The 26,053-nt window shown below is 42.0% G+C and overlaps 1 protein-coding gene across 6 annotated transcripts in view; it reads left to right on the top strand.

The window, feature by feature from the left end:
- BBS9 (Bardet-Biedl syndrome 9) overlaps positions 1 to 26,053 on the top strand; it is a 590,293-nt gene that overhangs the window by 550,215 nt on the left and 14,025 nt on the right. For 3 of the 6 annotated variants that reach the window (XM_073678270.1, XM_073678268.1, XM_073678267.1), the window contains one exon: positions 3,280 to 3,585. The exons of the other annotated variants lie outside the window; for them this stretch is intronic. In XM_073678270.1, coding sequence (XP_073534371.1) covers positions 3,280 to 3,570 — 291 coding nt within the window. In that variant the 3' untranslated portion in view covers positions 3,571 to 3,585. Of the gene's footprint in view, positions 1 to 3,279; positions 3,586 to 26,053 lie in introns of those variants that run through there. 6 annotated transcript variants of the gene reach the window in all.

Here is a 26,053-nt window from a genome sequence, read left to right as displayed (position 1 = left end):
GGAGAAGTATTCCGGAAAGCATAGTCACCCTGTGAGGATTCTGGGTGGGCAGTAGTCTCATTGGGCTGGAGGACTATTGCGCTACCCACACACATTACCCATTGGGGCTGCTCCGGGATATTGGGAAGTGAAGCTTCAGCAGGAGCCTCCGGGTTAGGATCATCGAAGACCATTAGAAAGGCCACCAGGAAGGCCATTAGGTCCAGGAGGATCGGATCCTGTGTTTCATATAGGGGGTTGATCCATTCCAAGGCATCACCCGCCAGGTAAGACATAATGAATGCCACCTTAACCTGATCGGTGGGAAAACATAGAGGGTAGAACTTGAAGTGTAGCATGCATTGCTCCACAAATGCACGACTTTGTCTTGGATCCCCATAATAACGTAGCGGATCCGCAGAAACGAGAGCAGATAGATCCATCTGGACGGGTGCGTAATTCGCCTGGAACTCAGCTAAAGGGAAAAAAAAAATTATTTATTTATTTTAATGCATGTATTCGCTGGAAAACTTCTCAGAGAGCGAAGGCCGTGGGGCTCAACGGGAACCATGGCCTGAGCATGCTGTAATGCACACGCCCGGACTGACTGGCGTGTGCGTGTTTATGTAGTGATTCCACTGTGCCATGAACCGGAGAGTGCCTGGAGGGGCGTAACTAAGTATCTGCCCGATCCGACCAAGGTCGCACGACGGCATACGACGCCAGTGCACCAGGGAGGAACCGAGCCGAGGAACCAGGGTCTACTCCAGGTCAGACTCCGGACACGGCTGTTGACCCACACCGGGGAATACAGGAACAGGCAGACTAGAGCACAAGCTGGGTAGGGTCCAGTACAGACTGGGAGACAAATTCGAAACCGCAGACGCGGTAGACAGAGCTGAGCAAAGCGAAAACCGCAGACGTGGTGGACAGAGCTGAGCAAAGCGAAAACCGCAGAGGCGGTGGACAGAGCTGAGCAAAGCGAAAACCGCAGAGGCGGTGGACAGAGCTGAGCAAAGCGAAAACCGCAGAGGCGGTGGACAGAGCTGAGCAAAGCGAAAACCGCAGACGCGGTGGACAGAGCTGAGCAAAGCGAAAACCGCAGACGCGGTGGACAGAGCTGAGCAAAGCGAAAACCGCAGATGCGGTGGACAGAGCTGAGCAAAGCGAAAACCGCAGACGCGGTGGACAGATCTGAGCAAAGCGAAAACCGCAGACGCGGTGGACAGAGCTGAGCAAAGCGAAAACCGCAGATGCGGTGGACAGAGCTGAGCAAAGCGAAAACCGCAGACGCGGTGGACAGAGCTGAGCAAAGCGAAAACCGCAGACGCGGTGGACAGAGCTGAGCAAAGCGAAAACCGCAGACGCGGCGGACAGAGCTGAGCAAAGCGAAAACCGCAGACGCGGCGGACAGAGCTGAGCAAAGCGAAAACCGCAGACGCGGCGGACAGAGCTGAGCAAAGCGAAAACCGCAGACGCGGCGGACAGAGCTGAGCAAAGCGAAAACCGCAGACGCGGCGGACAGAGCTGAGCAAAGCGAAAACCGCAGACGCGGTGGACAGAGCAGAGCAAAGCGAAAACCGCAGACGCGGTGGACAGAGCAGAGCAAAGCGAAAACCGCAGACGCGGAAGGAACAGGGCTCTGTTCACACGGAACAGACTAGAAGGGAAAGGCAGAACCAGATACCCACAGGGTACTTGCAGAGAAGTAGCGAGTGGACCACAAACTCACAAACGGAAGTACAGTGACAACGAGCAGGAGTAGGTACGAGTTCAGACTCGGCAGAAAAAGGAAAGGAACGGACATAGAGAAAAAACAGGTAAAAGATAGGAGAGAGTTCAGACTGGAACTGAGTGTACGGAGGAGACCGACACTGCAGCGGGATACAGGAGCGGGTCTGGGAATACGGCCCCCAGAGAGGCAGGACGAACAGGCAAGGAGCGTGTTCAGACTGGCCTGGAAATACAGCCTCCAGGAAGGCGGAACGAACAGGCAAGGAACGAGTACAGACTGCAGGTTAAGGTACACAGATAGGACACAGTACAGACATGGGAACAGATACTGCAAGACAGGTAACATAGACAGGACCTGGCATGTCAGAGACAAAAGCCAACTGACAGGGCAAGATGCTCAGGCATGGGTTAATGGGGCAGCTGGTTTAAATACCAGGTGACAGACAGCAATAGGCTGAGGACGCACAAAGGGTGTGCCTGCAGCAGGTACAAAAAGCAGGAAGTGATCGGGCGCCGCCCATAAGCAGCAGACACAGAAGCAAACAGACAGCATGGAGGGAAGCCAGAGAGACACCCTGGACTGGAGATCAAGTGCGCGCTCTTGCACAGTGGGAGATGGACCACTATGCAAGGACGCCGCCAGGTATGTTACAGCTGCTAATCCAGGCACACACCATGGATATGAATCACAACGTTTCTTGAATAAAAGTAAAAAAGTCTTAAAGGCAACCTTTCAAAATCGCAATTTAACTGCAGAAATAGCTGTATTCTGCAGGTAAATAGGATTTAAATCCTGACTGGCTGGTTTCCTGGAGCAGCAGCTACAAGAAGATAATAGAATTTTATTCTCCCTACATCCACTCACTTCTAGTCATTGGAGTGGTGCAGGGGGCTGTTATGCTTACTACACAGTGACTGTGTTGTAATCACCCCGCGTTGACTTCATTTTCTCCCTATAGCCACTGTTCAATTAGCCAGGCTTGATTTAACCCCCTAACAAAGAGTGCCGTGCATGTTGGGCTCCAAGCCCCCCCCCTCTTTTTAAATGACCCTGTCAATCTATGATAGTGGCATTTACAGCGTGCTGCACATCAGTGCACTGTTCCATGCTGTCATCAGCCCAGAAGTACGCAGTCAGGTGGAGCGGGGCAGTGTTACCTCGTTCTTCATGCTTTGCCAATGTTTCGACATGACAGCCAGGTGTCTGCTGAAAATCCCTTTGCTTGTCATGACGATGCTCCTATGAAACCCACTAAGCGGCACACCTTTTTGTCCCATTAAAAATTAGGATTTACTATTACCGTGTTCGTAAAAGTCTGATCCATCAAAATATAAATAAACCCGATTGATAAACACTGGAAAGTGAAAAAAGTCGAAATTTAGAATTGGGGTTTTTAGGTTGTTGTAATTCTGCAAAAAAATTCAATATGAATCTTTTTTATATTCATTTTTCTAAATGCATGGTGCCTACAGTGAAACATGGTGGGAGCAGTGTCACATGTGGGGCAGTATGAATGCTGCATGTGTCAGGAGCTACATTTCATTGATGGTATCATGAATTCACAGATTTCCTGCTCTATATTGAAAGAGAAGATGCTACCATCACTCCGTGCCCTGGGTAGATGTGCACTTTTCCAACATCACAATGATCCAAAACACACATCTGTTGCATTTCTGAAGAAAAACAGGGTGAAAGTGATTTATTGGCCAATTATGTCTCCAGATCGGAAGCCAATTGAAGACCTACAGGAAGTTTTGAAGCATCGCTCTCTGTCCAGCATCCAGGCTCTAAAAGAGATTGTTCTTGAAAAATATAAATGTTGCGATATGTCACCAACTTGTCCATTCCATGCCTAGAAGATTTGGTGCTGTCCTTAAAAATTATGAAAGTCATACATGTATTCATTTTTGCATCAACTAATTTGAGTAAAACTGAAGATATTGTAATGAAAGTTATATTACTAACCTTACTTTCATATTTTGGATTAAAAAATGTTCTATGAAATTCAGTCTTGCCAAAATATTGGAAATTGTTCTTGTGTTCAGTGAAATATTAAAATCTTTCTTTTCAAAGAGGGTGTACTCACTTATGATGACCACTGTATGTATATATACATATAATTTTAATAAGTCGTCTTTAATTTGATCCTTACATGTACAAACACTGGAGTGTAGAATAGAACTTGAAAATTACATTTGTTTTTATAATAACGCCAGTGAATCAATAGAATTATATTAGGCACGTCACGGCTTGTAATGTGTGCAAACTACTGGTATCATAAAACAAAGCCATATAAAATAATATTTCTTAGGTTTTCTGCTGTTCTAATGAAAGCCTACAGGTCATGTGGCCCGTTGTAGTTTATATACTCCATAATAATGTGCAGCTGTTTCGTCAGCCTATGAAATAAGATTTGTTCACACGTTCTTTAGGATGTCTGAGGTTGTGTTGAAAGCAAAATCATTAGCGCTTACATTTGGAAGTAGAGAAATACATACCTTTACAAATCAAGACGTCTGTCAGGGCGGCTGATTTGTTTACAGAACATGAAATTCCGAGGAAATGAAAGTGCTGACAGACATGGCACCTACATGGCACTTCTTTTTCACAGCAAAATATGTAGTTAAAAGTCCAGTCCATTTATTGCTGCGCCATTCCAAAGCAGGTAGACAGCAGTCTGGTGTATGATAAATGTGGGAACACATCCATGTGCACTCTACTTTGGTTACAGTAGGGACTGGTTATGTCTGGGAAGCTCTTTATAGACACTATATCATTCAAGGAAAGAAAATGTGAGGCCATTTTAAGGAAAACAAGTTTTCAGGGGTGAATTTACTATGGCTATGAAGTTACACATATGTTTCTGCTGCATAAATGTTCCAGCTCTTGCCTATTAAATCAAAGTGATTTGCAGGTCATATATTTAATTCTGATGTTAAAATGTGCACATTTTGCTGCAAATTCCTGACATTTTCCAATAAAAGTAATGAATATCATTATACCTTTGTTGGATATTTTGTGCTGCATTGGTCTGCTGATTAGTCTTTTGTATCGTGCTTAATTATACATTTGGAAAATTTTGCAATTAAATAAGATCAAAAAATTTGTTTTGAAAAATTTAAAATGGAACATTTGCAATATATGCATATATGTATATATTAAAACAACTAGTGTAAATGTTTTCTTACTGCAACTAAATTTGCTTTATTGGTATACTTCCAAACCTTTGTATATGCAATATATTAAAAAAGCACTATACATTATATTGACATATAGATAGCAGTGTGATTCATTTGTAACAGTTTGTCCAACACACTTACTGCACAAGGGTGGAATAATTAAGGGCAGCTCGTGTCATTGCAACACTAGGGTAATGGATCCAGGTCTGACCAAGGACAAGATCTTTAAGGAGTTTGTATGTCCTCCATGTGTTTGTATGGATTTTGAGATGTAAACTCAAAAATGAAATCCAAGAAACCTATTGCACCAGGTCTACTCTGTAACTTGCTTATAAAAGGGATTTGACTATGCTGCCTATGTTAAAGCAGCATATTATAGGGACAAGCTGGCTCTCCTATTGCCTAAAACAGCACTAAAATATTGTGCCATTTGACTAATACACTCCTCAACATTGAAATTGCAACAGCAAGAAGTAAAAGTCAAAGAATTATGGAAATCACAGGACAGATAGACATGTACATGATATGCAAATGATGAAAAAATGGAAACAATATTTTTTTTAACATCTTGATTTATTCAGTATAGAGTATGAGCATCACTCACAGAAATACACGCACTACTCACAGAAATACATGCACTTACACCCCTTGGTTGCTATCAATGAGGTTATTAATAGTTGTCTATGGAATGTTCTGCCTCTCTGAATGCACTTGGGCATAAGTTTGGCAGCTCACAGTGCAATTGCTGATCAATGACTTTTCAGATGTGCTAGATGGGATACAAGTCATGGTAGCACATTAAGGCCATGCAGGCTGCTCACAGTAGTACAAGCAACATGGCATTGTTATGTTGAAAACCAACTCTTTGAACACTTTGTAGAATGGCCAAGCACTACTAACCTACTTGGTGCCCGCACTTGGCGAACACTGCGTGGAGAAAATTAACTTTACTCCATCCGGCAATGATGGAGTGGATTCAGTCACCGCTCTGAGAATATAGAGCAGCCGCTGTAACCGCGCCCCCAGCCCTGACTGACAGCGGGCCCAATGACGGAGCCCTATCCTTCAGTACATCATTCCTTTCAGCCCTTTCTTGCAGTAAATCTCTCCTCTCAGACCCCTGTATAAAGCGTATCCTGCAGTACATTGCTCCTGATAATTACCAGTACACAGGCACATTGCTGCTTTCTAGCTCATGCTCCAGCAGCATAATGAAGGAGGCTCCACTCCTTTCCATAACCTCATTCCTCACAGTAGAAGCTCGAGTCTAGATAAAACAGAGCCATGCTGGCACGCAGACAGCTGATAGAGACTGCATTGTGCAAAATCGACCAGGAATTATTGAAAGACAGTTCCTATAAATGAAGGGTAAATAGAGCCCAAAGGGTTATATTGCTACAAATAAATGTATATAAGAAAATAATTTTGGTGAGTCACAAAAATAATTAAAATCTTCAATTATTTGGGACTCACCAAAATTATTTTCTTATGTGAAGCCGTAAGTCACGGCTACTGGTTGGAGACCCATATCATTGTAAGACGGACTGAGTCATATAAATAGGGCACAGTGAGACTGCTTTTTTGTTTAAATAAATGTATACAGTATGTACAATATTATAAAACCACATTGTAGTTTTGGGAAACCCCTTTAATGTTGGCTGAACTATTCAGATCGACCCACAATCTAATGGGTACAGAGATCCTCTGATCGAAATGATAACACTTATGGTAGGAAAAATGAAGATTATTTCACCATTCCAGATCCTTTGTTTTACTGTAAAATAAGTCAGTCAGAGGTGTTTGGCATAAACTTTTATCTACCAGCTATGTCACGTGTGGTCAGTTTAAGGCTATTGAATAGGTTTCTGTCCTGCATCCAAGTGGTAAAATTCTATTATTGTAAAGGGGTTGTCCACTACTAGGACAACCCCTTCTTGATCTAAATGTTTGGCGCCAATAAAATAAAAAAGCCTATACTCATCTCGTGTGCCGGCGCCGTTCCAGCAGTGTCGGCACTCGCATTCCCGGGCTCTTGTGTGGTTGTTATGACACATGAACCTTGCGTCCAATCACCACTGGTGCCACTGTCTCCACCGTCAGACAAATCGAACATCAAGAGGAAGTGAGAGCAGCCATAGCCCGGACTTCCTCTTGATACTTGAGATTTGTCCAAAGGCGTTGCCAGTGACGCCAGTGCTGATTGGTCGCCTGGCTCATGTGTCATAACAACCACACGAGAGCCCCAGGACCGTGAGCGCTGGAACAGTGCTGGCACAAGAAGTGAGTATAAGCTTTTTTTATTTTATCGGGGCTAAGCGTGGGGTATGAGAAGGGGTTGTCCAAGTAGTGGACAACTTCTTTAATGAATACATACCTTTTTTTACCATTAATATAGAAGAACCTTATAGACTTGTTACATATGAAACTATTAGCTTGTCAGCCAGTCACCATTAAATATTATGGTTCTGACAAGTCCTCCGAGTTGTGTAAAATGAATTCTTTGAAGCTTTCCATTCGTGCATACATTTTCATATTGGTATTGGCAGTGTGAGCTATTTTCAGGTATCTTATTACATTTCTTATCAATGAAATTTCCCTTCTTTCTGAATAGATTGAGCTCACAAGGTCAGAGGTGGTATGGCTTGAGACTGAACACCCATGTGAGGATTATGATTAACCTTTCATGTATGACCTCAACCAAATTTCTATAAAACATCTTGCAGTCTATCGGTACGAATCAGTAGTATAATGTTCTGCCTGTGATACATTTATTATATCAGTTTTGACTGTTATGTAAATTGGCAATAAAACCTATGACTCAAGACTAAAGCTATGCAAGGAGACCCTATGGATCGTAGATATTAAATTGATGGATCACAGCTAAATATGTTGCAGGCACACAGGATTGTTCTATTGTACGGAAACATGTTAGTAGTAAAATGGAATATATATGTGCTGATTAATAGCATTTTACTAGCAGCTGAGAAAACATAAAGCGGATAGACTGTGCCAGCAAGAGCAAGGTCATATTTCTATATCGCAGCCCCCGTCTTACTATCATGTACGGTTATGTATACGATGTGGAGAGATAAATGTATATTCACTCATAATAACTTGTCTAGTCACTTTTCTACCTTCTACATCACCTCTGTAGTGAAGACATTTTTTTCTGGGTTTCTGGAGCAGACAGAAATCAAGAGATCCAAGCCATCAAGGTGTTTTACATGTTTAGTCTTTAGTCAGTTATGCCAGTAAAGGGGAAACTCTGTTGAGAAGATACCATTTGTTTAAAGGGAATGTATCACTGGAAAATGACATATTGTTTAACCACTCCAGGCCGCACATAGACTTGAAACATGCAGGCGTTCCGGCTTCTACTCTGCAGTGCCCATAGAGAAGGCTTCTTACTGTCTGTGCCTTCTCTAGAGTTGTGTATGCCATAATAGGAGGCACAGATGGCTCTTTCTCTTCTATACACAGCGGTCATGTGATTGCTGTGTATACGGAGGGAGCAGGAGCTGCTGGGTCATAGGAGACCCAGTCAGATCTGCTATGCAGCCAGAAAACTGCATTTCCCTCGTAACTGGGGCTAATATGCCAACCCTAGTTACAAGGGAAATAAGATGAACATAAAAAAAGTTAAACATTGAAATACCCCCACAAAGGGGACTTTCATGACCTTATGGGGGGCACAATGTGTAAAATAAAATGAATAAATAATTAACTCCTTTCTGGCCCGGGGTGTATTAGTACACCCCAGGCCATCACCCCCGGTTCAGCGCGGGCTCCGGCGCTGAGCCCGCACTGAACCGGGCACATGTCAGCTGATTTATACAGCTGAAATGTGCCCGCAATAGCCGCGGGTGGAATCGCGATCCACCCGCGGCTATTAACCCGTTAAATGCCGCTGTCAATCTCTGACAGCGGCATTTAACGTCGCCGCACCAGAAGTGTGGCATTAGCCCCGCCCATCGGTGACCCCGTCACTTGATCGCGGGTCACTGATGGGTGGACATGACAACCCGGGGTCTGCAGCAGACCCCTGTGGTTGTCATGTCTCGATTGCTATGAGCGCTCATAGCAAGTGAGTACATCTGCTGTATACAGGCGATCTGCTTGTCGCCTGTATGCAGCAGAGGCAATCTGACAACTGCAGCTTCTAGTCAACTATGGAGACTATTGAAGCATGCAGAAAGTGTAAAAAAAATGTTTTTAAAAATATAAAAAAATACAAAAGTTTAAATCATCCCCCTTTCACACCATTCAAAATAAAATAATAAAAAAACCCACATACACATATTTGGTATCGCCGCATTCAGAATCGCCCGATCTATCAATATAAAAAAAGAATTAATCCTATCGGTAAACGGCGTAACGAGAAAAAAATTCTAAATGCCAGAATCACTTTTTTTGGTTGTCGCAACATTGCAATAAAATGCAATAACGGGCAATCAAAACATCACATCTGCCCCAAAATAGTATCAATAAAAACTTCAGCTCAACACGCAAAAAATAAGCCCTCACCCGGCCCCAGATCCCGAAAAATGGAGACGCTACGGGTCTCGGAAAATGGTGCCATTTTTTTTTTCAGCTAACTTTGGATTTTTTTTTCACCACTTAAATAAAAAAGAACCTCTACATGTTTGGTGTCTATGAACTCGTAATTACCTGGAAAATAATAATGTCAGGTCAGTTTTAGCATTCATTGAACGTGGTAAAAAAAAAAAAAAAAATTCACCGCACTTTTTTCCCGTTTTCCAGTATACAATATGGTAAAACCAGTGATGGCGTTTAAAAGTAAACTTGTGCTGCAAAAAATAAGCCCTCACACGGCCATATTGACAGAAAAATAAAAATGCTATGGGTCTGGGAAGAAGGGGAGCAAAAATTGAAAATGCAAAAACGAAAAATCCCAAGGTTGTTAAGGGGTCAATGAATTGCCACTGCCAATCCAAATCATTGTTACTAGCCCTGCCTCCATAAGAAAAAAACACGTTTTGTATCTAAAAAGAATTACAGAATGGGGAACAAATTTTTAAATGCATTTTAGTGGTCCTTTGCGGCCATAAAAATTGGAAAAACAGACACTTTTTTCCCTCTGATATCACCCAATGTCAGCAAAAGAATATGTCAGTGACATAAAAATTAAGACCCATGTATAATGAAAAAAAAAGATGCAAAAATCACTTGAATATCCGAACGAGAAGAGGCCGAAAATGATATATAGAGATTTATAAAATAATACATTTATAACTCTTTAAACCACATGTATGAAAAAAACTGAAAATGTGACTGGTCAGGAACAGGGGTAAATGGTCCAGCCTTGCACTGGTTAATCAGTTTTTTGTGTTAACTGTATTTTTTATACTCTTTTGATAGTCATTTTAAAATTGAAAATAAAAACATTATCTGAATTAAAGAAAATTACAGAAATCGTATTATTTTCACACTGGCCACTTCGCCAAATAGTAAACTCCTACTCCATCTTCTGATGAGTTTTATAGTTGTCATTATTATTACAAGCAGGAGTAAAATGACAGAAAACACCTGTATACTCAGTAGATAATGCAGGATTCATCAAACACAGCAGGTGATGGTCACAGCTCACCTTCTCCCCTTCCCTTCACAATGACTTTTACCCAAATCAAGGTATAAATTAAAAGCTCTGCTGAAGAAGTCAAAAAGACAGAGCCAGTAGGTCTCATGTGACTTCTGAAAATGGATATATTCAGAAAAGGTAGTATGATCCTAACATTAGGCTTAGTGGCCAGTATGGAAAGTACAAAATGTTTGTATTTTTTGATCTATATAGTAATGTGTAAATATAAAAAAAAATCTTTGTAAAACTTTTTTAAAATTACTTTTAGCATAAAACTCTGATATTAACAACATATCTTTTTTTTAAAGGGAATGTGCCTTAAAAAACCGAAATATAAACTATTTTGATCTGAGCTGACTGCAGCCATGTGGTCGTACCCAGCCAATCAGTTTAGATGGACATTCACTTCGCATATATAGTGATCCTTCTAGCTGTGCTATACAAGAAGTTAAAGGGATCTGTCACAGATGTTGTAGACCCATGACAGCTCATCTGTCTGATTGCTCATGCTTGTTGACCTGAGAAACTAGGTGCAATACTCGGACCAGACTTTTTTTTAATCTCCTTTTGCCATATTATTCTGATTTTTCAAAAAAATGTTTCAAGTGTCTTCTACATGAAGTATCCCAAAAGATCTACGGATGTAGAAGGATCTATGATGCTTGTTAGTGCAGGTGATCAGACCTGCTTTTAGGCCTGGCCACAGAAAAGCTCCTGTATTACGCTTTTGTGAAACTGCAATATACAGAATGAAATGGAGCACGCCTTGATTATGGTTTTCTCAGACACCCCCTTAATAAAAATATAAAAAACTCTGCCTATATATGAATTTGGAAAGGTACAGGGGTACACTATAAACCCATATTGGGATGAATATAAAACCTGTCCATGAGGCCTTATTAGTGGGAGACCCATCAGGCGTCTGCAGTTTAGTAAACATTTAAGGCTCCTCTGGATTTTAGTTTTTGCCTTGCTACAATCATTTAAAATATTCCTCACTATTAGCCATGCCTTTCTGGAAAAGTGGAGATTCCCCGCACCTGGACATCAGATGGAATATGTATTCAATGTGATGTAATGTAGACATTCAACATTGATGTGAAATTATAGGAATATATATTTTTTTAAACAGCCATCATGTCATCTGGTTCAGGGTGCAATGGACTTGTAATTTTCCGACTTCAAAGATCTTGTTATTTTCTTGGAAATAACTCGACTCTGGAATGAGCATCCTGTCTTTGAACATGCTATTGGCTTGCAAAAAATATTGTGTTAATGAAATAAATTACAAAGGTAAAAATCTATACCCAGTATGCCCAAACTCAATAAGAAAGGTCATAAATGGCTGTAAAAAGTTTCTTATACTTGCTGTGACCACTCCAGGCTTCTTCTCATGTGGCTTATGATGTCACCCAGAACACCTCCAGAGGAATTTACTGGTTCCTTACTAGCGGTTTGGCATATACAATTCTTCACCTTATTATTGTTATGACAGTGCACACAGAGTTTTATAGCCAATGTGAAACCAGATAACCTTTCTTTTCATTTTTCTTTTCGATTTTATGGCCTCCACTAAATGAATTTTAGCAGGTCACCCACAAAAAAAGGTGCGATTTGCCCTTGCAAGTGCCAGTAGGGCCTACAATGCATTTCTTGAAATGTACTGCAGGCCCCTCTATGACTGAAGTGAAACCCATACTCCTTTTCTGTATATCTTGTAAAACTGAGTTGTTAAATTAATCCATCTGGCATAGTTTTTAAGGTAGAGTTTATAGTTAACGCCTGGTTTTGGACACTCGATGCATGGGTTCAGTTTATAGATCCACATGCTTTTTTTCTTTGTTTCCTTTTGGCACATTGTAATTCTGAGCATTTTTCATCTTTTGTTTCTTCCACCCATATTTCTGCTTTTTGATTTATCTTTATCCTAACAAAGTAACACCATCGGGATTTTCATTTTCAGTCAACAATGTAGAGAAACCCAGCAGACTTCGGATTTCATTTAGCCTCTAGATTTTATGTGTCTTATACCTCTTAATCTAGAATACACATTGCTTTGTATACTGAACCAAGTGGATTTTTTTTATGAATTCATTTTTATCCAAATTCTTTTGTTATTAATCAGACATCGCCATATTTGATCAAGTAAATATTTTGCCCAAAACGTATTACCTAGCCAAAATAAATGGTAATTGTAAATACAGATGGCCAAAATACGATTCTATAATACTTAGCTATATATTTTGTTGTCTGTTACTCTGTCCATTAATCAAAAATAAAGCTACTGGTCACAAAAAAATTACTCATTTTTAGTCATCTTTCAAATTACCTTTATCTCAGAAGAACAATGACAGGCAGTACAAGTGTATGTTTACCTATTTTTGTTTGCGTTTTAGCATATCAAGGACCTTTTTTTTATTTTATTTTTTAGAACTGAAGTTCTAATACAGACGAATTCTCCTCTAAAAGTATATCTCAGTAATATATTGTCATAGTAAGACATAATTTGGCGACATATAGAGTGTTTACAGCTTGGGGCGGGTACACCATTGGTGCAACCTATGCATCAGCACAGAGGCCAAAGTGCTAACGGTGCCCACTTCCAGCTCCAAAGGCGCAAGCAGCTTTTTGTCATGGCCACATGAAGGGGTGCATTTCGATGAGCTTTTGGACTACAAAGGGTGTTTCTGCAGAGGAGTTCTTTTCTGTTTGTGTTCGCCTTTGCCCACCGGTCTCATTTTAGGGCTACAAGGACTCAATATTCTTCAGTAAAAGCAATTCCCAACTGCAGGAGACATATTTTGCATATCAACAGGATACACCATTAAACGGGTTGTCCTGTCTAAATTGATAAGTCTGCAGTCACTCTGTGTGACTGCAGACTTAAGAATCCCCCCAGCACAGGCACTGTGTGCTGCGAAGTATCACCGATTTCTGCGCCGGGAACAGCAGTGATGTTTGCGTTATGCATACTATCGGCCAGAGCCTGTCTATTGGGCCTGGCCTCGTGTCATACACTTGTATTGAACAAGACCACGCCCCGTCTAGTGAGGCGGCCGTCCAGTTATAATAACCAAACAACTCAAAAAAGTATAAAATTAAGTTTCTGACACTTCCTAAAAAAATTATCAGTGATCAATATATCCACCCTTCTTTTCAATAATAGTCCTAAGCCTTCCATCCATGGAGTCTGTCAGTTTCTTAATCTGTTGACAATCAACTTTTTGGGCAGCACTAACCACAGCCTCCCAGACTCTGGTCAGAGAAGTGACTGTAACCTCCCATTTAAGAAGGGCCCACAAGTTCTCCATAGTGTTTAGGTCGGGTGAGGAAAGCAGCCATGTCATTATTTCTTCATCTTTAACCCCTTTCTGACATGGTCAGTAATAGTATGTCCCTGAGCCTATTGGGCCAGGGACGTACTATTACGCAGAATGCGATCGCGGCCTCACGCAAGTTGTGCCGGGTGTCAGCTGATTGTCACAACTGATACCCGGTGCTATGTGCTGGGAGCGATCCTGCACTGCTCCCGGCACATTAGCCCCCGAAATACTGCGATCGAAGTCTGAGTTGAAGTGGAGGTCTGTGCCAGTTACTGATCCAGCCACGGGGCCGATGCATCTGGTCCGTGAAGAGTCTCACTCATCTCATTAGTCCATAGCTGTAAATTGTAACTTCAGTTTTAGGCTTTTGTCAGTATTTTTTGTTCACAGTAGTAAGTTATAGCATGACCTTACCATATTTTGTTACTTTCCTAGTATGGGTTCATCTTCTGCTACTTTCTATGCATAAGATAGCTGCCAGCCAAACGTTTTCTTTTCTGCAGGCAGCTATTTCTTCTGAACCACCTCCTCTCATTACACTTGAGTGCTCAGCCTGGCCTAGGGTTCATGTGTTTTCAACTTGAAGAGGAGATGTATCTGACAGAATCTTATACAGTGGGTACAGAAAGTATTCAGACCCCTTTAAATTTTTCACTCTTTGTTTCATTGCAGCCATTTGATAAATTGTAAAAAGTTCATTTTTTTCTCATTAAAGTACACTCTGCACCCCATCTTGACTGAAAAAACAGTAATGTAGAAATTTTTGCAAATTAATTAAAAAAGAAAAACTGAAATATCACATGGTCATAAGTATTCAGACCCATTGCTCAGTATTGAGTAGAAGCACCCTTTTGAGCTAGTACAGCCATGAGTCTTCTTGGGAATGATGCAACAAGTTTTTCACACCTGGATTTGGGGATCCTCTGCTATTCTTCCTTGCAGATCCTCTACAGTGCCGTCAGGTTGGATGGAGAAGGTTGATGGACAACCATTTTCAGGTCTCTCCAGAGATGCTCAATTGGGTTTAGGTCAGGGCTCTGGCTGGGCCAGTCAAGAATGGTCAAAGAGTTGTTCTGCAGCCACTTGAACTGTGAGCTGTGAGGTCTTATATAGTGTGCCTTTCCAAATCAAGTCCTATCTGTTTAAATAAACACAGCTGGACCCCAATGAAGAAGTAGAACCATCTCGAGGATCACAAGGAAATGGACTGCATGTGACTTAAATATGAGTGTCTGAGCAAAGGGTCTGAATACGTATGACCATGTGATATTTCAGTTTTTCTTTTTTAATAAATTTGCAAAAATTTCTACATTTCTGTGTTTTTTCAGTTTTCAGTCAAGATGGGGTGCAGAGTGTACTTTAATGAGAAAAAAAATAACTTTTTAGAATTTACCAAATGGCTGCAATGAAACAAAGAGTGAAAAATTTAAAGGGGTCTGAATACTTTCCGTACCCACTGTATCTCCTGAATACAAAACGATCCTTCCAATCCTTCTCAGCCCCGACATAATTTGTCTGGGGAGATTTGCGAGACACACCTACACATCAGATGGTCAGACAGACCTTCGTAAATCGTCAGATTCAGATGAATTTCATCTAAGCTGTAGGGGTGCCTTAACGCGTGCTCTTGAAAAATCAATAGTTAAATAGCAAGATTCCTCTTTTATGTCTTTACTTTTTACCTCTTTCTTTTCCTTACACAAAGATCTTCCACTTTTGTACGTTCACCCTTCTCCCATGTGATTTAATTTAATTAGTTGTCACACGCGTTTATGATAATATTATGAAGTCATCATTAGTGAATTCAAAAACATTAGTCTAAGATGTAGAAACATTTACATCATACAAAAGTTCTCATTAATAATGGCTTAAGGAAGACTAATAACAAACTACTCCTTTGTCTCCAAATTCCTTGTCTTTAAATTCTCTACATTATCAGGAGCCATCTTTCTTTTTCATTATAGAATGAACCTTGCTGCCATTCAACTACTGACATTTTATGTAAAATGGCAACAGGAAAGTACAGAGACTAAACAAGAACACAACGTTAATTAGCACAAATAGAAAGTGCGTTGAAGATGTTTGTGCTTTTTTCTGTCCTTTGTCTAGTCATCATGAGAAGCAAACTGTTCTTTATTTAATAGTGCTTGACACAATATATAGTAATGAAGAGAAGGTGCTCTCATCAGTCCATTCTTGCTTACAGCGTGATCTGCACACATTCAGACAGGATTCCTATGCATAGTGCATTGGTAGTTGGCTAAAATATAATAAAAATATAATAGCTCAATACTTAACCAGGTCATGCTGGCATTTATTAACATCCTGCAGTTTTTATCATATAGTAAGAAACCAGAGTGGATATGGAAATGTGATCAAAACATCGTGTGCCTGCTATGTGTTATATACCAGTACGATATATTACTTCACCATTATTTTCATTATTTAAAATAATTTATTACAGTGTTTGTTTCAAGTTCTTAAATGGTTAAAATTGCATTGTGTCCTTATTAAAAATCCTGTGTGTTCTCAATACCAGAAGATTTTTAATTCTCTAGTTAACCTGGTTAGCCGTCTTTTATGTAGGTTACCGGTCACCCGGTCGCCTCAGAGTACCGGTTACCTAGGTAAGGAAAGTGTGCTGAAGTCTAGAGCCCGCAACTGCCTCTTTGAAGCTGGCTGGATCACTTTATCTGGCCAGTGTCAGTTTCCCTTCTCTTCTTCCACTGCACATTCAAATCCAAATGAAAACATGAACAAAATATCAATTTTTAAACTGAAAATGAAGAAAAAGGAATAATAGGCTGCTCAAAAAAACAAGTGTCTGCATTTTAATTCACAAGCTTGAATATTTACAGAATAAACTGAAATTTGTTTCCAGACTTAACTTTTCTGGTAATAACTGAACTAATATTTGTAGTATCGGCGTCCCTACCCCCTGACAGGCAGAGACGCCATCCCTCTTACCGCCGCGCTCCCCGCCCCGCGTCCTCCGGCGCTCCTGCTTCTGCTGCTGCCGGTGTGCGCAGCTTCCCCGGCACTGTGCTTAGGGCGCGCGCTCCCTCCCTCTTAAAGGGGCCGCGCGCGCCGTCCTAAGGAGTCCCCGGCCAATGGCCAGAGGACCTCTCATATAAAAGGCACCTCCTCCAAAATGGAGGTGCCCGTGCAAGGTTGTAACTTTGTGTGTTAAGCTCTGCTTCAGCCCTCAAGTCCCGCTGCCCGCCTGACTACAAGTCCAGCCCGCCAGCCTGACTACAAGTCCAGCCCGCCAGCCTGACTACAAGTCCAGCCCGCCAGCCTGACTACAAGTCCAGCCCGCCAGCCTGACTACAAGTCCAGCCCGCCAGTCTGCAAACCAGTCCAGCCCGCCAGTCTGCAAACCAGTCCAGCCCGCCAGTCTGCATACCAGTCCTGTCCGCCAGTCTGCATACCAGTCCAGTCCGCCAGCCTGACTACCAGTCCTGTCCGCCAGCTTGTCTACTCTCTAGCCCGACAGTCTGTCTACAGTCCAGTGCGCCAGTCTGTCTATGGGACCTGCCCACCTGCTTACCTGGAAGCACCTGCCTATTACCTGCCGTGCCTACCAGCCAGCCGACCTAAAGGGTCCTGCTTGTTACCTGCCGTGCCTACCAGCCAGCCTACCTGGAGGCTCCTGCTTGTTACCTCCCGTGTCTGCCAGTCCGTCTACCCGGATCACCCGTCAGCCTGCCTGCCGTGCTCATCTGCTGTACCGGTCAGTCCCTGCCTTCTGACCCATGGGAGTCACCTGCTCTCATACAAGGTAGGACCTGGTCCCTCTGCTCAGTCCTTCCCTGGTCACGGAGTCGATTGAGCCGCCGTTCGACCTTGGTCGGTCCGAGTTGATACCTAGTTACGCCCCTCTGGTCTCTCCTTGCACTGCAGCACAGAGGTTCCACCACCCGGATCCGTAACAATATTTAGTTGTATAACCTTCATCTTTCATAACTGCTTTACCTTTGTGTGGCATGGAGTCAACTAACATCTGACACCTGCGAACAGATATTCCAGCCCAAGCTGACTGGACTACATTCACAGTTCTTTTTCATTCTTAGGTTTTGTATCAAAAATGGCATTTTTGATGTCACTTGACAAATTCTCAGTCAGATTGAGGTCTGGCCACTTCATAACATCAATCTTATTGGTCTGGAACCAGGGTGTTGCCCACTTGCTGGTGTGTTTGTGGTCGCTGTCCTGCTGAAACTCCCATTTCAAGGGCATTTCTTCTTCAGTATAAGGCAACATGACCTCTTCCAGTTTTTTGATAAATTAAAACTGGTCCATGGTGCCTGGTATGCGATAAACGGTTCCAACTCCATAGTATAAGAAACATCCCCAAACCATTATGCTTGCACCTTCATGTTTTACAGAGTGTACTATGGCTTGAATTCAGTATTTATGGGACATCTCACAAACTGTCTGCAACCTTTAGATCCAATAAGAACAATTTTGCTCTCATCTGTCCACTGAATGTTGCATCTCTTTAGGCCAGTCAATGTGTTCTTGGAATAACTGTAAACTTTTCAATGCATCTTTTTTCCAGCTGTGGTACTTTACACGGGTTATTTGCAAATAGTTTGACTTCACATAGGCATCTTCTGATGGTTGCAGGGCTCACAGGTAACTGAAGATCTCCTTTGATCTCTATGGAGCTGATCATTGGATACTTCTTTGCCATTCTTGTGATTCCATTTTACAGCATGATCTATGTGGAAGTATTTCTTTTCCTACGACGTGTTTCATTTTTTTTGCAATTTTAAAGCATTGGAAATCTTTTTAGCTGAGTAGCCAATTATTTTCTGCACTTCTTTATATGTTTCCCCCTCTCCAATCAACTTCGTGATCAAAGTTCTTTCTCTTTCGGGACAATGTCTAGAAAAGACCCAAGGGCTAAACTAACAGGTAGAACATTTGCTGCCCTCCTTCTTTAAATAAGGGCCATAATTCACACTCGTTTCTTCACAGAATGAATGATCTCACTAATTAAACTTTGCATTGCTATTAATTAGAACACCCCCCTTTCATTAGATGAGTAAATTACACCCAATTAACAGCATGCTTGTCATGACTGTTGGTTGCCTATTACTCGCCTACACCTAGTCATCAATTTTTTCCCATGTTTTATAATCTTTAATGCCAAAAGCAGTAATTAAACACATTAGTGATCTTAGACTGCTATTATTTTTCACATAACTATATGTGTCATGGCTACAGACCTGGCGTGATTTTACATCAGTACAATGTCAGTGCTGTGAGTACCAGGCAAACAAGTGGCTCAAATTCAGCTGTGGACTTCTCCTTACCAGTCAATGCATGAAATCGATGAAGATTTACTTAGAAAAGGGGGCTCTATTTCATAAGAAATGAGGTGAAAAGTCGGTTACCAGCATGGTTCACTTAATTTCACATAAATGGAGCTACACGGACCCTAATTAGCATTATTCCCACCCTCTTATGCATTAATGGATAACAAATACTTATTTCTTCTTTACCATATGACATGTCTTACTTCTAGGGAAATATTGGAAAATTTTGCAAAACTGTTTTAACTACCATATGGACAAGTCTATACAGAATAAACTATAGACAAGCTGCAGCCTTTGTCAGTACATTTACAGATGCGTGTATATATGTGAATAGATTCGATACAGTCCTATGGGCAGTGAGCAGAACTGTGACAATATAATATACAATGAGTAAAACAACACTTTACATTCACATTTTCATGAGTCCATTATTGTAATAAAAAAACCATTAACCCCATGATAGTCAGGACAATTCTTAATCCTTAATGTTTAATCTTTTTTGGGGCAAATGTAATCCACATTCCGTAATGTTTATACTACATTTATAATTTACACGTCTTTTATTTTTGTTCTTGAAATGAATTTGTAGAGTGTATGATGAAATGGCAATGTTTGCATTTTCCTTGGGTGATCTGACGTCACATGAAATAACAGGTTTTTATAGAGTAGCTTGTGTGGGAATATGCACTGCTTGTAATTAAAATGTATTTTGTGGCATTTATATTGTTCCTTACAATATATTTATAAAGCCTTATATATTTCTGGAGTAGAACCTAAAATAATGTTACACGTAGGTGGTCCTTTTTTGGCTAATGTATATGCTATATCATTAGGCCATATGGTCACCAGTTATGGATAATCTACATCTTCTTCATTCTCCAGTGCTAATAATCTGCCTTTCCTCCTGTGCTGCAGCACTTTATAGTACAGTCATTAAAAGACATAGGAAATCTAGAGATATATTGTAGTAGTAAAAATACATCAGCAGACCCAGATTGCAGGAAGGGCAGTGCTAACTACGGTATACAGTTGCAAATCTATATTTATCCGTATACGAATCCTGTTTTTAAATATTGGGCCGTAAAAAGACCCTTCTAATATTTTTTGTTGTACATTTCTTTCTGTATCTATTCATATTTTTACAGACATCTTATTTAGTTGTTTATATTTATTTCCTATTTTTTTGATAACTGGAGGAAAAGTTTTCAGGGGCTAAATTTGTGTTATTCATTCCAGAGAGTGTCATTGAAGTAAAGAAAAATACATCACATTGCAGCTTTTATATCTTTTGTGGAAAAAAATGCTTATTTTGTATATGCTGTAAAGAAGAATAGAATAAGATTACTAATTGTCTTGAATAGCAGCTATTCAAAATGTAATATTGTCTGTTCACTAGTCTGGTAGACCTTTATTGTGAATGTGCTCCGGTAGGGTCTGCAAACCCATTCTGAGAGCCGTACCTCTATAGTTGTCATGTCCATTGGGCCAGTATAGGCAAGCCTTAGAGGTAAGTTGATGAAAAGATGATCACAGCCCCTGTGTTCTAGCTATCAGTGGAGTTTTCAGCTACTGGCTCCCCAATACTAATACTAACTTTTGAGATGTATTTGTGCTTTTAAAGTGTTTCTATTATTTCAGGTAACTTTTCAAAATAAAGTTGTGTGTCTGTCTTTGAAAAATAACACTATTCCTTATATGACTTGTAGCCTGGATTTTTCATCAGTTTTCTCATCTTCAGTCTGTATTTCTATTTTTCAGCTGTTTTTCACCTAATCAGTGAATAATCACTGCTATGATGTATCCCATACACTAAACACACAGAAACATGTGGTAACCTTGGTCTTCTTTCTCTGTAACACACAGACAGAAGCAGCAGTACATCATAGAATACATTATTCAGCAATACTGAGCCGTGTGGCTGTGAATCCAGTACTAGAGTGAGATAAATTTGCTAGAAGCTGCAGCAAGCTCTGCCTGTGTCTCTGTGTGTCTGCCTTTTGTCAGTCTGCTAAGTGCTCATCACTAGAGATGAGCGTTGTTCTACTCGAACTGTTCGCCAATCTCAAATTCGAGCTGTTTTGGGCGGTGTTCGAGCCGTTCGGCGAACACGAACAATTTGAGAAAAATTCGGCTGTTCGAGGTTATGTTCGATAACTGTTCGTGCACCAAAATCATAACTGGATTTTTTCTCAGTAATGATGAAAATTAATGTTAATACGCAGTTTGAGTGTACAGCGGGGTGGGGGGAGGGGCAGGGGATGGATCTCTGCAGGAACAATGAAGATCTCCATTTTTTTTTCTCTTTCCCGCATTTACAGTGGGGAGGTGCAATCTGTCAGCCTATCAGCAGCGCACACACGGAGCGAAGTGCTTTTTTTCACACAAGCAAGGGCATGTGTCATTGGCAGTGTATGTCACATGTCCTTGCCCTATAAGACCAAGCCATTTTCCCCGTCGCCACCATTTTCTCACTGCTGCAGCTGCGTGTTAGACGGCACCGCTGTTGCTGTGTGCGCTATACCTTGTTAATTTCAAGCCAATTTTCGCACAAATATACAGATAGCTTGGGAGTAGGGAATAGTTGTGATTGCAGTCCTTTTAAGGACTAGGTTACAGCATTTCCTATGACTTTTATCAGGCAGGTCTGTGCTCTTAAATAGATAGGTTGTGGGAGTAAAGACTAATTGTAATTGGAGTCCTTTTCAGGACTAGGTTACATCAGTTCCTATCAGTTTTTGCCAGGCAGGTCTGTGCCAGTGCTGTGCAAGTTTTTTTCACAGCATTTGGCTGAATCTAGCAAAGCTAATCCTTTTTGGCCTATTGCAGAGTGTGTTAGTCAGTGGAGTAGCCTATCTGTGTTGCAAGATATACCACCTGTGTATAGAATACCAATTTTTTTACTGCACCTAGTGAAGTAAAATCTTTTGGGCATAGCATCATTCTATTAGTCCATCTATACTGACCTCCATCAGGTTGCAAACTGAATCTAATTTTTTTCTGCATCTAGCTCTGAAAAAATATTTGGCCTTCTAGCAGTGTGTGGGACTTGTTCTATTAGTCCACCTATACTGACCTCCATCAGGTTGCAAACTGAATATATTTTTTTCTGCATCTACCTCTGAAAAAATATTGGGCTTCTAGCTGTGTGTGGGACTTGTTGTATTAGTCCATCTATACTGACCTCCATCAGGTTGCAAACTGAATATATTTTTTTCTGCATCTACCTCTGAAAATATATTGGGCTTCTAGCTGTGTGTGGGTCTTGTTCTATTAATCCATCTATACAGACCTCCATCAGGTTGCAAACTGAATATAATTTTTTTCTGCATCTAGCTCTGAAAAAATATTTGGCCTTCTAGTAGTGTGTGGGACTTTCTCTGTTAGTCCATCTATACTGACCTCCATCAGGTTGCAAACTGAATATATTTTTTTCTGCATCTACCTCTGAAAAAATATTGGGCTTCTAGCTGTGTGTGGGTCTTGTTCTATTAATCCATCTATACTGACCTCCATCAGGTTGCAAACTGAATATAATTTTTTTCTGCATCTAGCTCTGAAAAAATATTTGGCCTTCTAGTAGTGTGTCGGACTTTCTCTATTAGTCCATCTATACTGACCTCCATCAGGTTGCAAATTAAAAATAATTTTTATCTGCATCTACAGTACCTCTGAAAAAATATTTGGGCTTCTAGCTGTGTGTGGGACTTGTTGTATTAGTCCATCTATACTGACCTCCATCAGGTTGCAAACTGAATATATTTTTTTCTGCATCTACCTCTGAAAAAATATTGGGCTTCTAGCTGTGTGTGGGTCTTGTTCTATTAATCCATCTATACAGACCTCCATCAGGTTGCAAACTGAATATAATTTTTTTGTGCATCTACCTCTGAAAAAATATTGGGCTTCTAGCTGTGTGTGGGACTTGTTGTATTAGTCCATCTATACTGACCTCCATCAGGTTGCAAACTGAATATATTTTTTTCTGCATCTACCTCTGAATAAATATTGGGCTTCTAGCTGTGTGTGGGACTTGTTCTATTAATCCATCTATACAGACCTCCATCAGGTTGCAAACTGAATATATTTTTTTCTGCATCTACCTCTGAAAAAATATTGGGCTTCTAGCTGTGTGTGGGACTTGTTGTATTAGTCCATCTATACTGACCTCCATCAGGTTGCAAACTGAATATATTTTTTTCTGCATCTACCTCTGAAAAAATATTGGGCTTCTAGCTGTGTGTGGGACTTGTTGTATTAGTCCATCTATACTGACCTCCATCAGGTTGCAAATTGAATATAATTTTTTTCTGCATCTAACCCAGCCAATAGTTTTGGCCAAATACCACAGTTTGGCCAATCAGCTCTGCTCGGTTACCATCCATTGTTTTTTTGTGCAAACAACTCCAGAGTTGTGAATTAGTTAACCACCAAAATGAGTGGAAAAAGGCCTGCTGCTGGTGGAAAGGGGAATAGGCGTGTTGGGAAGGGGAAAAAAGGTTGTGTCCGTGGGGTAGGTGTTAAAGCAACAGTAACATCTGCAGAAGAAAGACCATCTTCCAGCCAAACTAAAATGTCTACTTCTTTTAGCGGACAATGTGATAGGATCCCTTTCTTACGGCCACGCCAATCGCTACAAATTCCAGATGAGGCACAAAAACAGCAGGTGCTTCAACGGATATCAAGTGCTCCTTTAAGTGGGCTCTCCTCCACATCAACTTCAACATCACAAATACTCCAGTCCTCAAAGGTGTCACCCAAATCGCACTTGCTTCCTCACAGCTCCCAAATCTCCAGCTGCCCGTCTGAGTATGAGGTAGAACAGATGGTTGAGTCTGCAGAGCTGTTTACTCATACTATAGCCTGGGAATCAGAGGTCGACTCCAGCGCTTCTGTGAATCCAGACGAGGAAATGATCTGCACTGATGCCCAGAATCTTTATGAGTCGGATCCAGGACCAGACGCAGAAGGTTCTGACCATAATGTAGACCCTCATTCCCAAACTGTAACTCCTGTTGGTGGAGACAATGAGGAAGACGATGATAAGACTCAAATACCTGATTGGAGCGACAACTTTAGTTTTTTGTCAGGGCAGGAACAGGTTGGCTCTGAGGACGACGGGTGTGATAACACACAGGGTGATGATGATGAGGTTGGAGATCCCACTTACTGTCAACCCACAGTCAGCCAAGAGATGAGGTCAGCAGAGGAGGTGGAGGAAGATGCTAGTGACGACGAGGTCAGGTTGCGCCTTCCTGGACAGAGACGTAGTACTGGAAGCACGTCAACAACTGCATCCTCAAACACAACTCTGCCTCTCACCACAAGTCGTGGTGGCTCTTCAGGTCACATGGGTGCTAAGCCTTGCATAGCCTGGGCATTTTTTCAGATCGATAAAGATGACCCAACTCGTGTTATCTGTAACATTTGTCAGCAAAAGCTAAGTAGAGGCCAAAAAATACATAGTTTGAGTACTTCATGCATGAACCGGCACATGGACATGAAGCATAAGTTGCAGTGGGAAGCTCAGTGTGCTACAATGCGGCCTAGCCGGCCGGGCCAACCACCGTCTGCCATATCTTGTGCATCCGCGGCCTCTTCATCCTCTGTGACTGGGGGGACAGCAGTCACACCTGTTTTGGGGCGCAGACCTGCCACCTCTTTACCCGCAACAGCCAGCGTGATTGGCAGGTCATCATTTTCTTTGGAGGTGGTAACACCAGCTGGTGTTGAGCGCTGTCCGACATCGATAGCACCACCTTTGGATCAAGGCAACCTAACATGTCCGCCTGCATCTTCCTCACAGACCGGCAGTTTGCCGGGGACACCCTTATCAACCCCGTCTAAGCACAATAGCCAGCCCTCGGTCCCTCAGATGTGGACAAGTAAAAGACCATTTCCTCCTAGCCATGAGAAAGCTAAGAGGTTGAATTTCACCATCTGCAAGCTCTTGGCTACAGAAATGCTGCCTTTCCGCCTGGTGGACACAGAGGATTTTCGAGACCTTATGTCCGTCGCAGTGCCCCAGTACCAGATGCCCAGTCGGCACTACTTCTCAAAGAAAGATGTGCCTGCGCTCCACCAGCATGTCGCACACAACATCACCGCTTCTTTGAGAAACTCTGTGTGTGACAGGGTGCATTTCACCACAGACACTTGGACGAGTAGGCATGGACAGGGGCGTTACATGTCGCTGACTGGGCACTGGGTAACTATGGTGACAGCAGGACAAGGGGCTGCTGTCCAAGTCTTGCCGTCCCCACGAGTTGTGCATCAATCCTCTTTATGTCAAAGTTCCTCCACTGCTTCTGCCTCCTCAACCTCCTCTCGGTCTTCCACCTGCACCCAAAGCCTGTCTGGTCATGCCACAAGCTTTCTAACTGCGCAGAAGGGATCCTGCACACCTCCTTACTATGCTGGCAGTAGGGCTCAACGTCATCAGGCGGTTTTTACTTTGAAATGTCTGGGAAATGTGAGTCACACAGCTGAGGAGTTGTGGTCAGCTCTGGAGAACCAATTTCATGAATGGCTGTCTCCACTGGACCTGAAACCAGGGAAGGCCGTGTGCGACAATGCTGCAAACCTGGGTGCGGCCCTTCGCCGGGGCAATGTCACACACGTGCCTTGTATGGCTCACGTGTTGAACCTGGTTGTCCAGCAATTTTTAGCCCACTATCCCAGACTAGATGGCCTTCTGCAGAGGGCACGGTCGCTGTGTGCTCACTTCCGCCGTTCGCATCCCGCAGCTCAGCGACTTACATCTCTACAGAAGTTGTTGGGCCTGCCACTTCACCGGCTAAAATGCGATGTGCCTACCCGGTGGAATTCAACTCTGCACATGTTGCAGCGACTGTGGCAGCACCGACAAGCCCTGGTGCAATACGTTCTGACGTATAGCCTGGGCCAACGAGATCCAG

The sequence above is a fragment of the Phyllobates terribilis genome, unplaced genomic scaffold (assembly GCF_046119375.1).
Source record: "Phyllobates terribilis strain yellow unplaced genomic scaffold, ASM4611937v1 Scaffold_4__5_contigs__length_816908805, whole genome shotgun sequence".
In the NCBI taxonomy this organism is placed as follows: domain Eukaryota; kingdom Metazoa; phylum Chordata; class Amphibia; order Anura; family Dendrobatidae; genus Phyllobates; species Phyllobates terribilis.
This window is presented reverse-complemented; position numbering and strand designations above follow the sequence as displayed.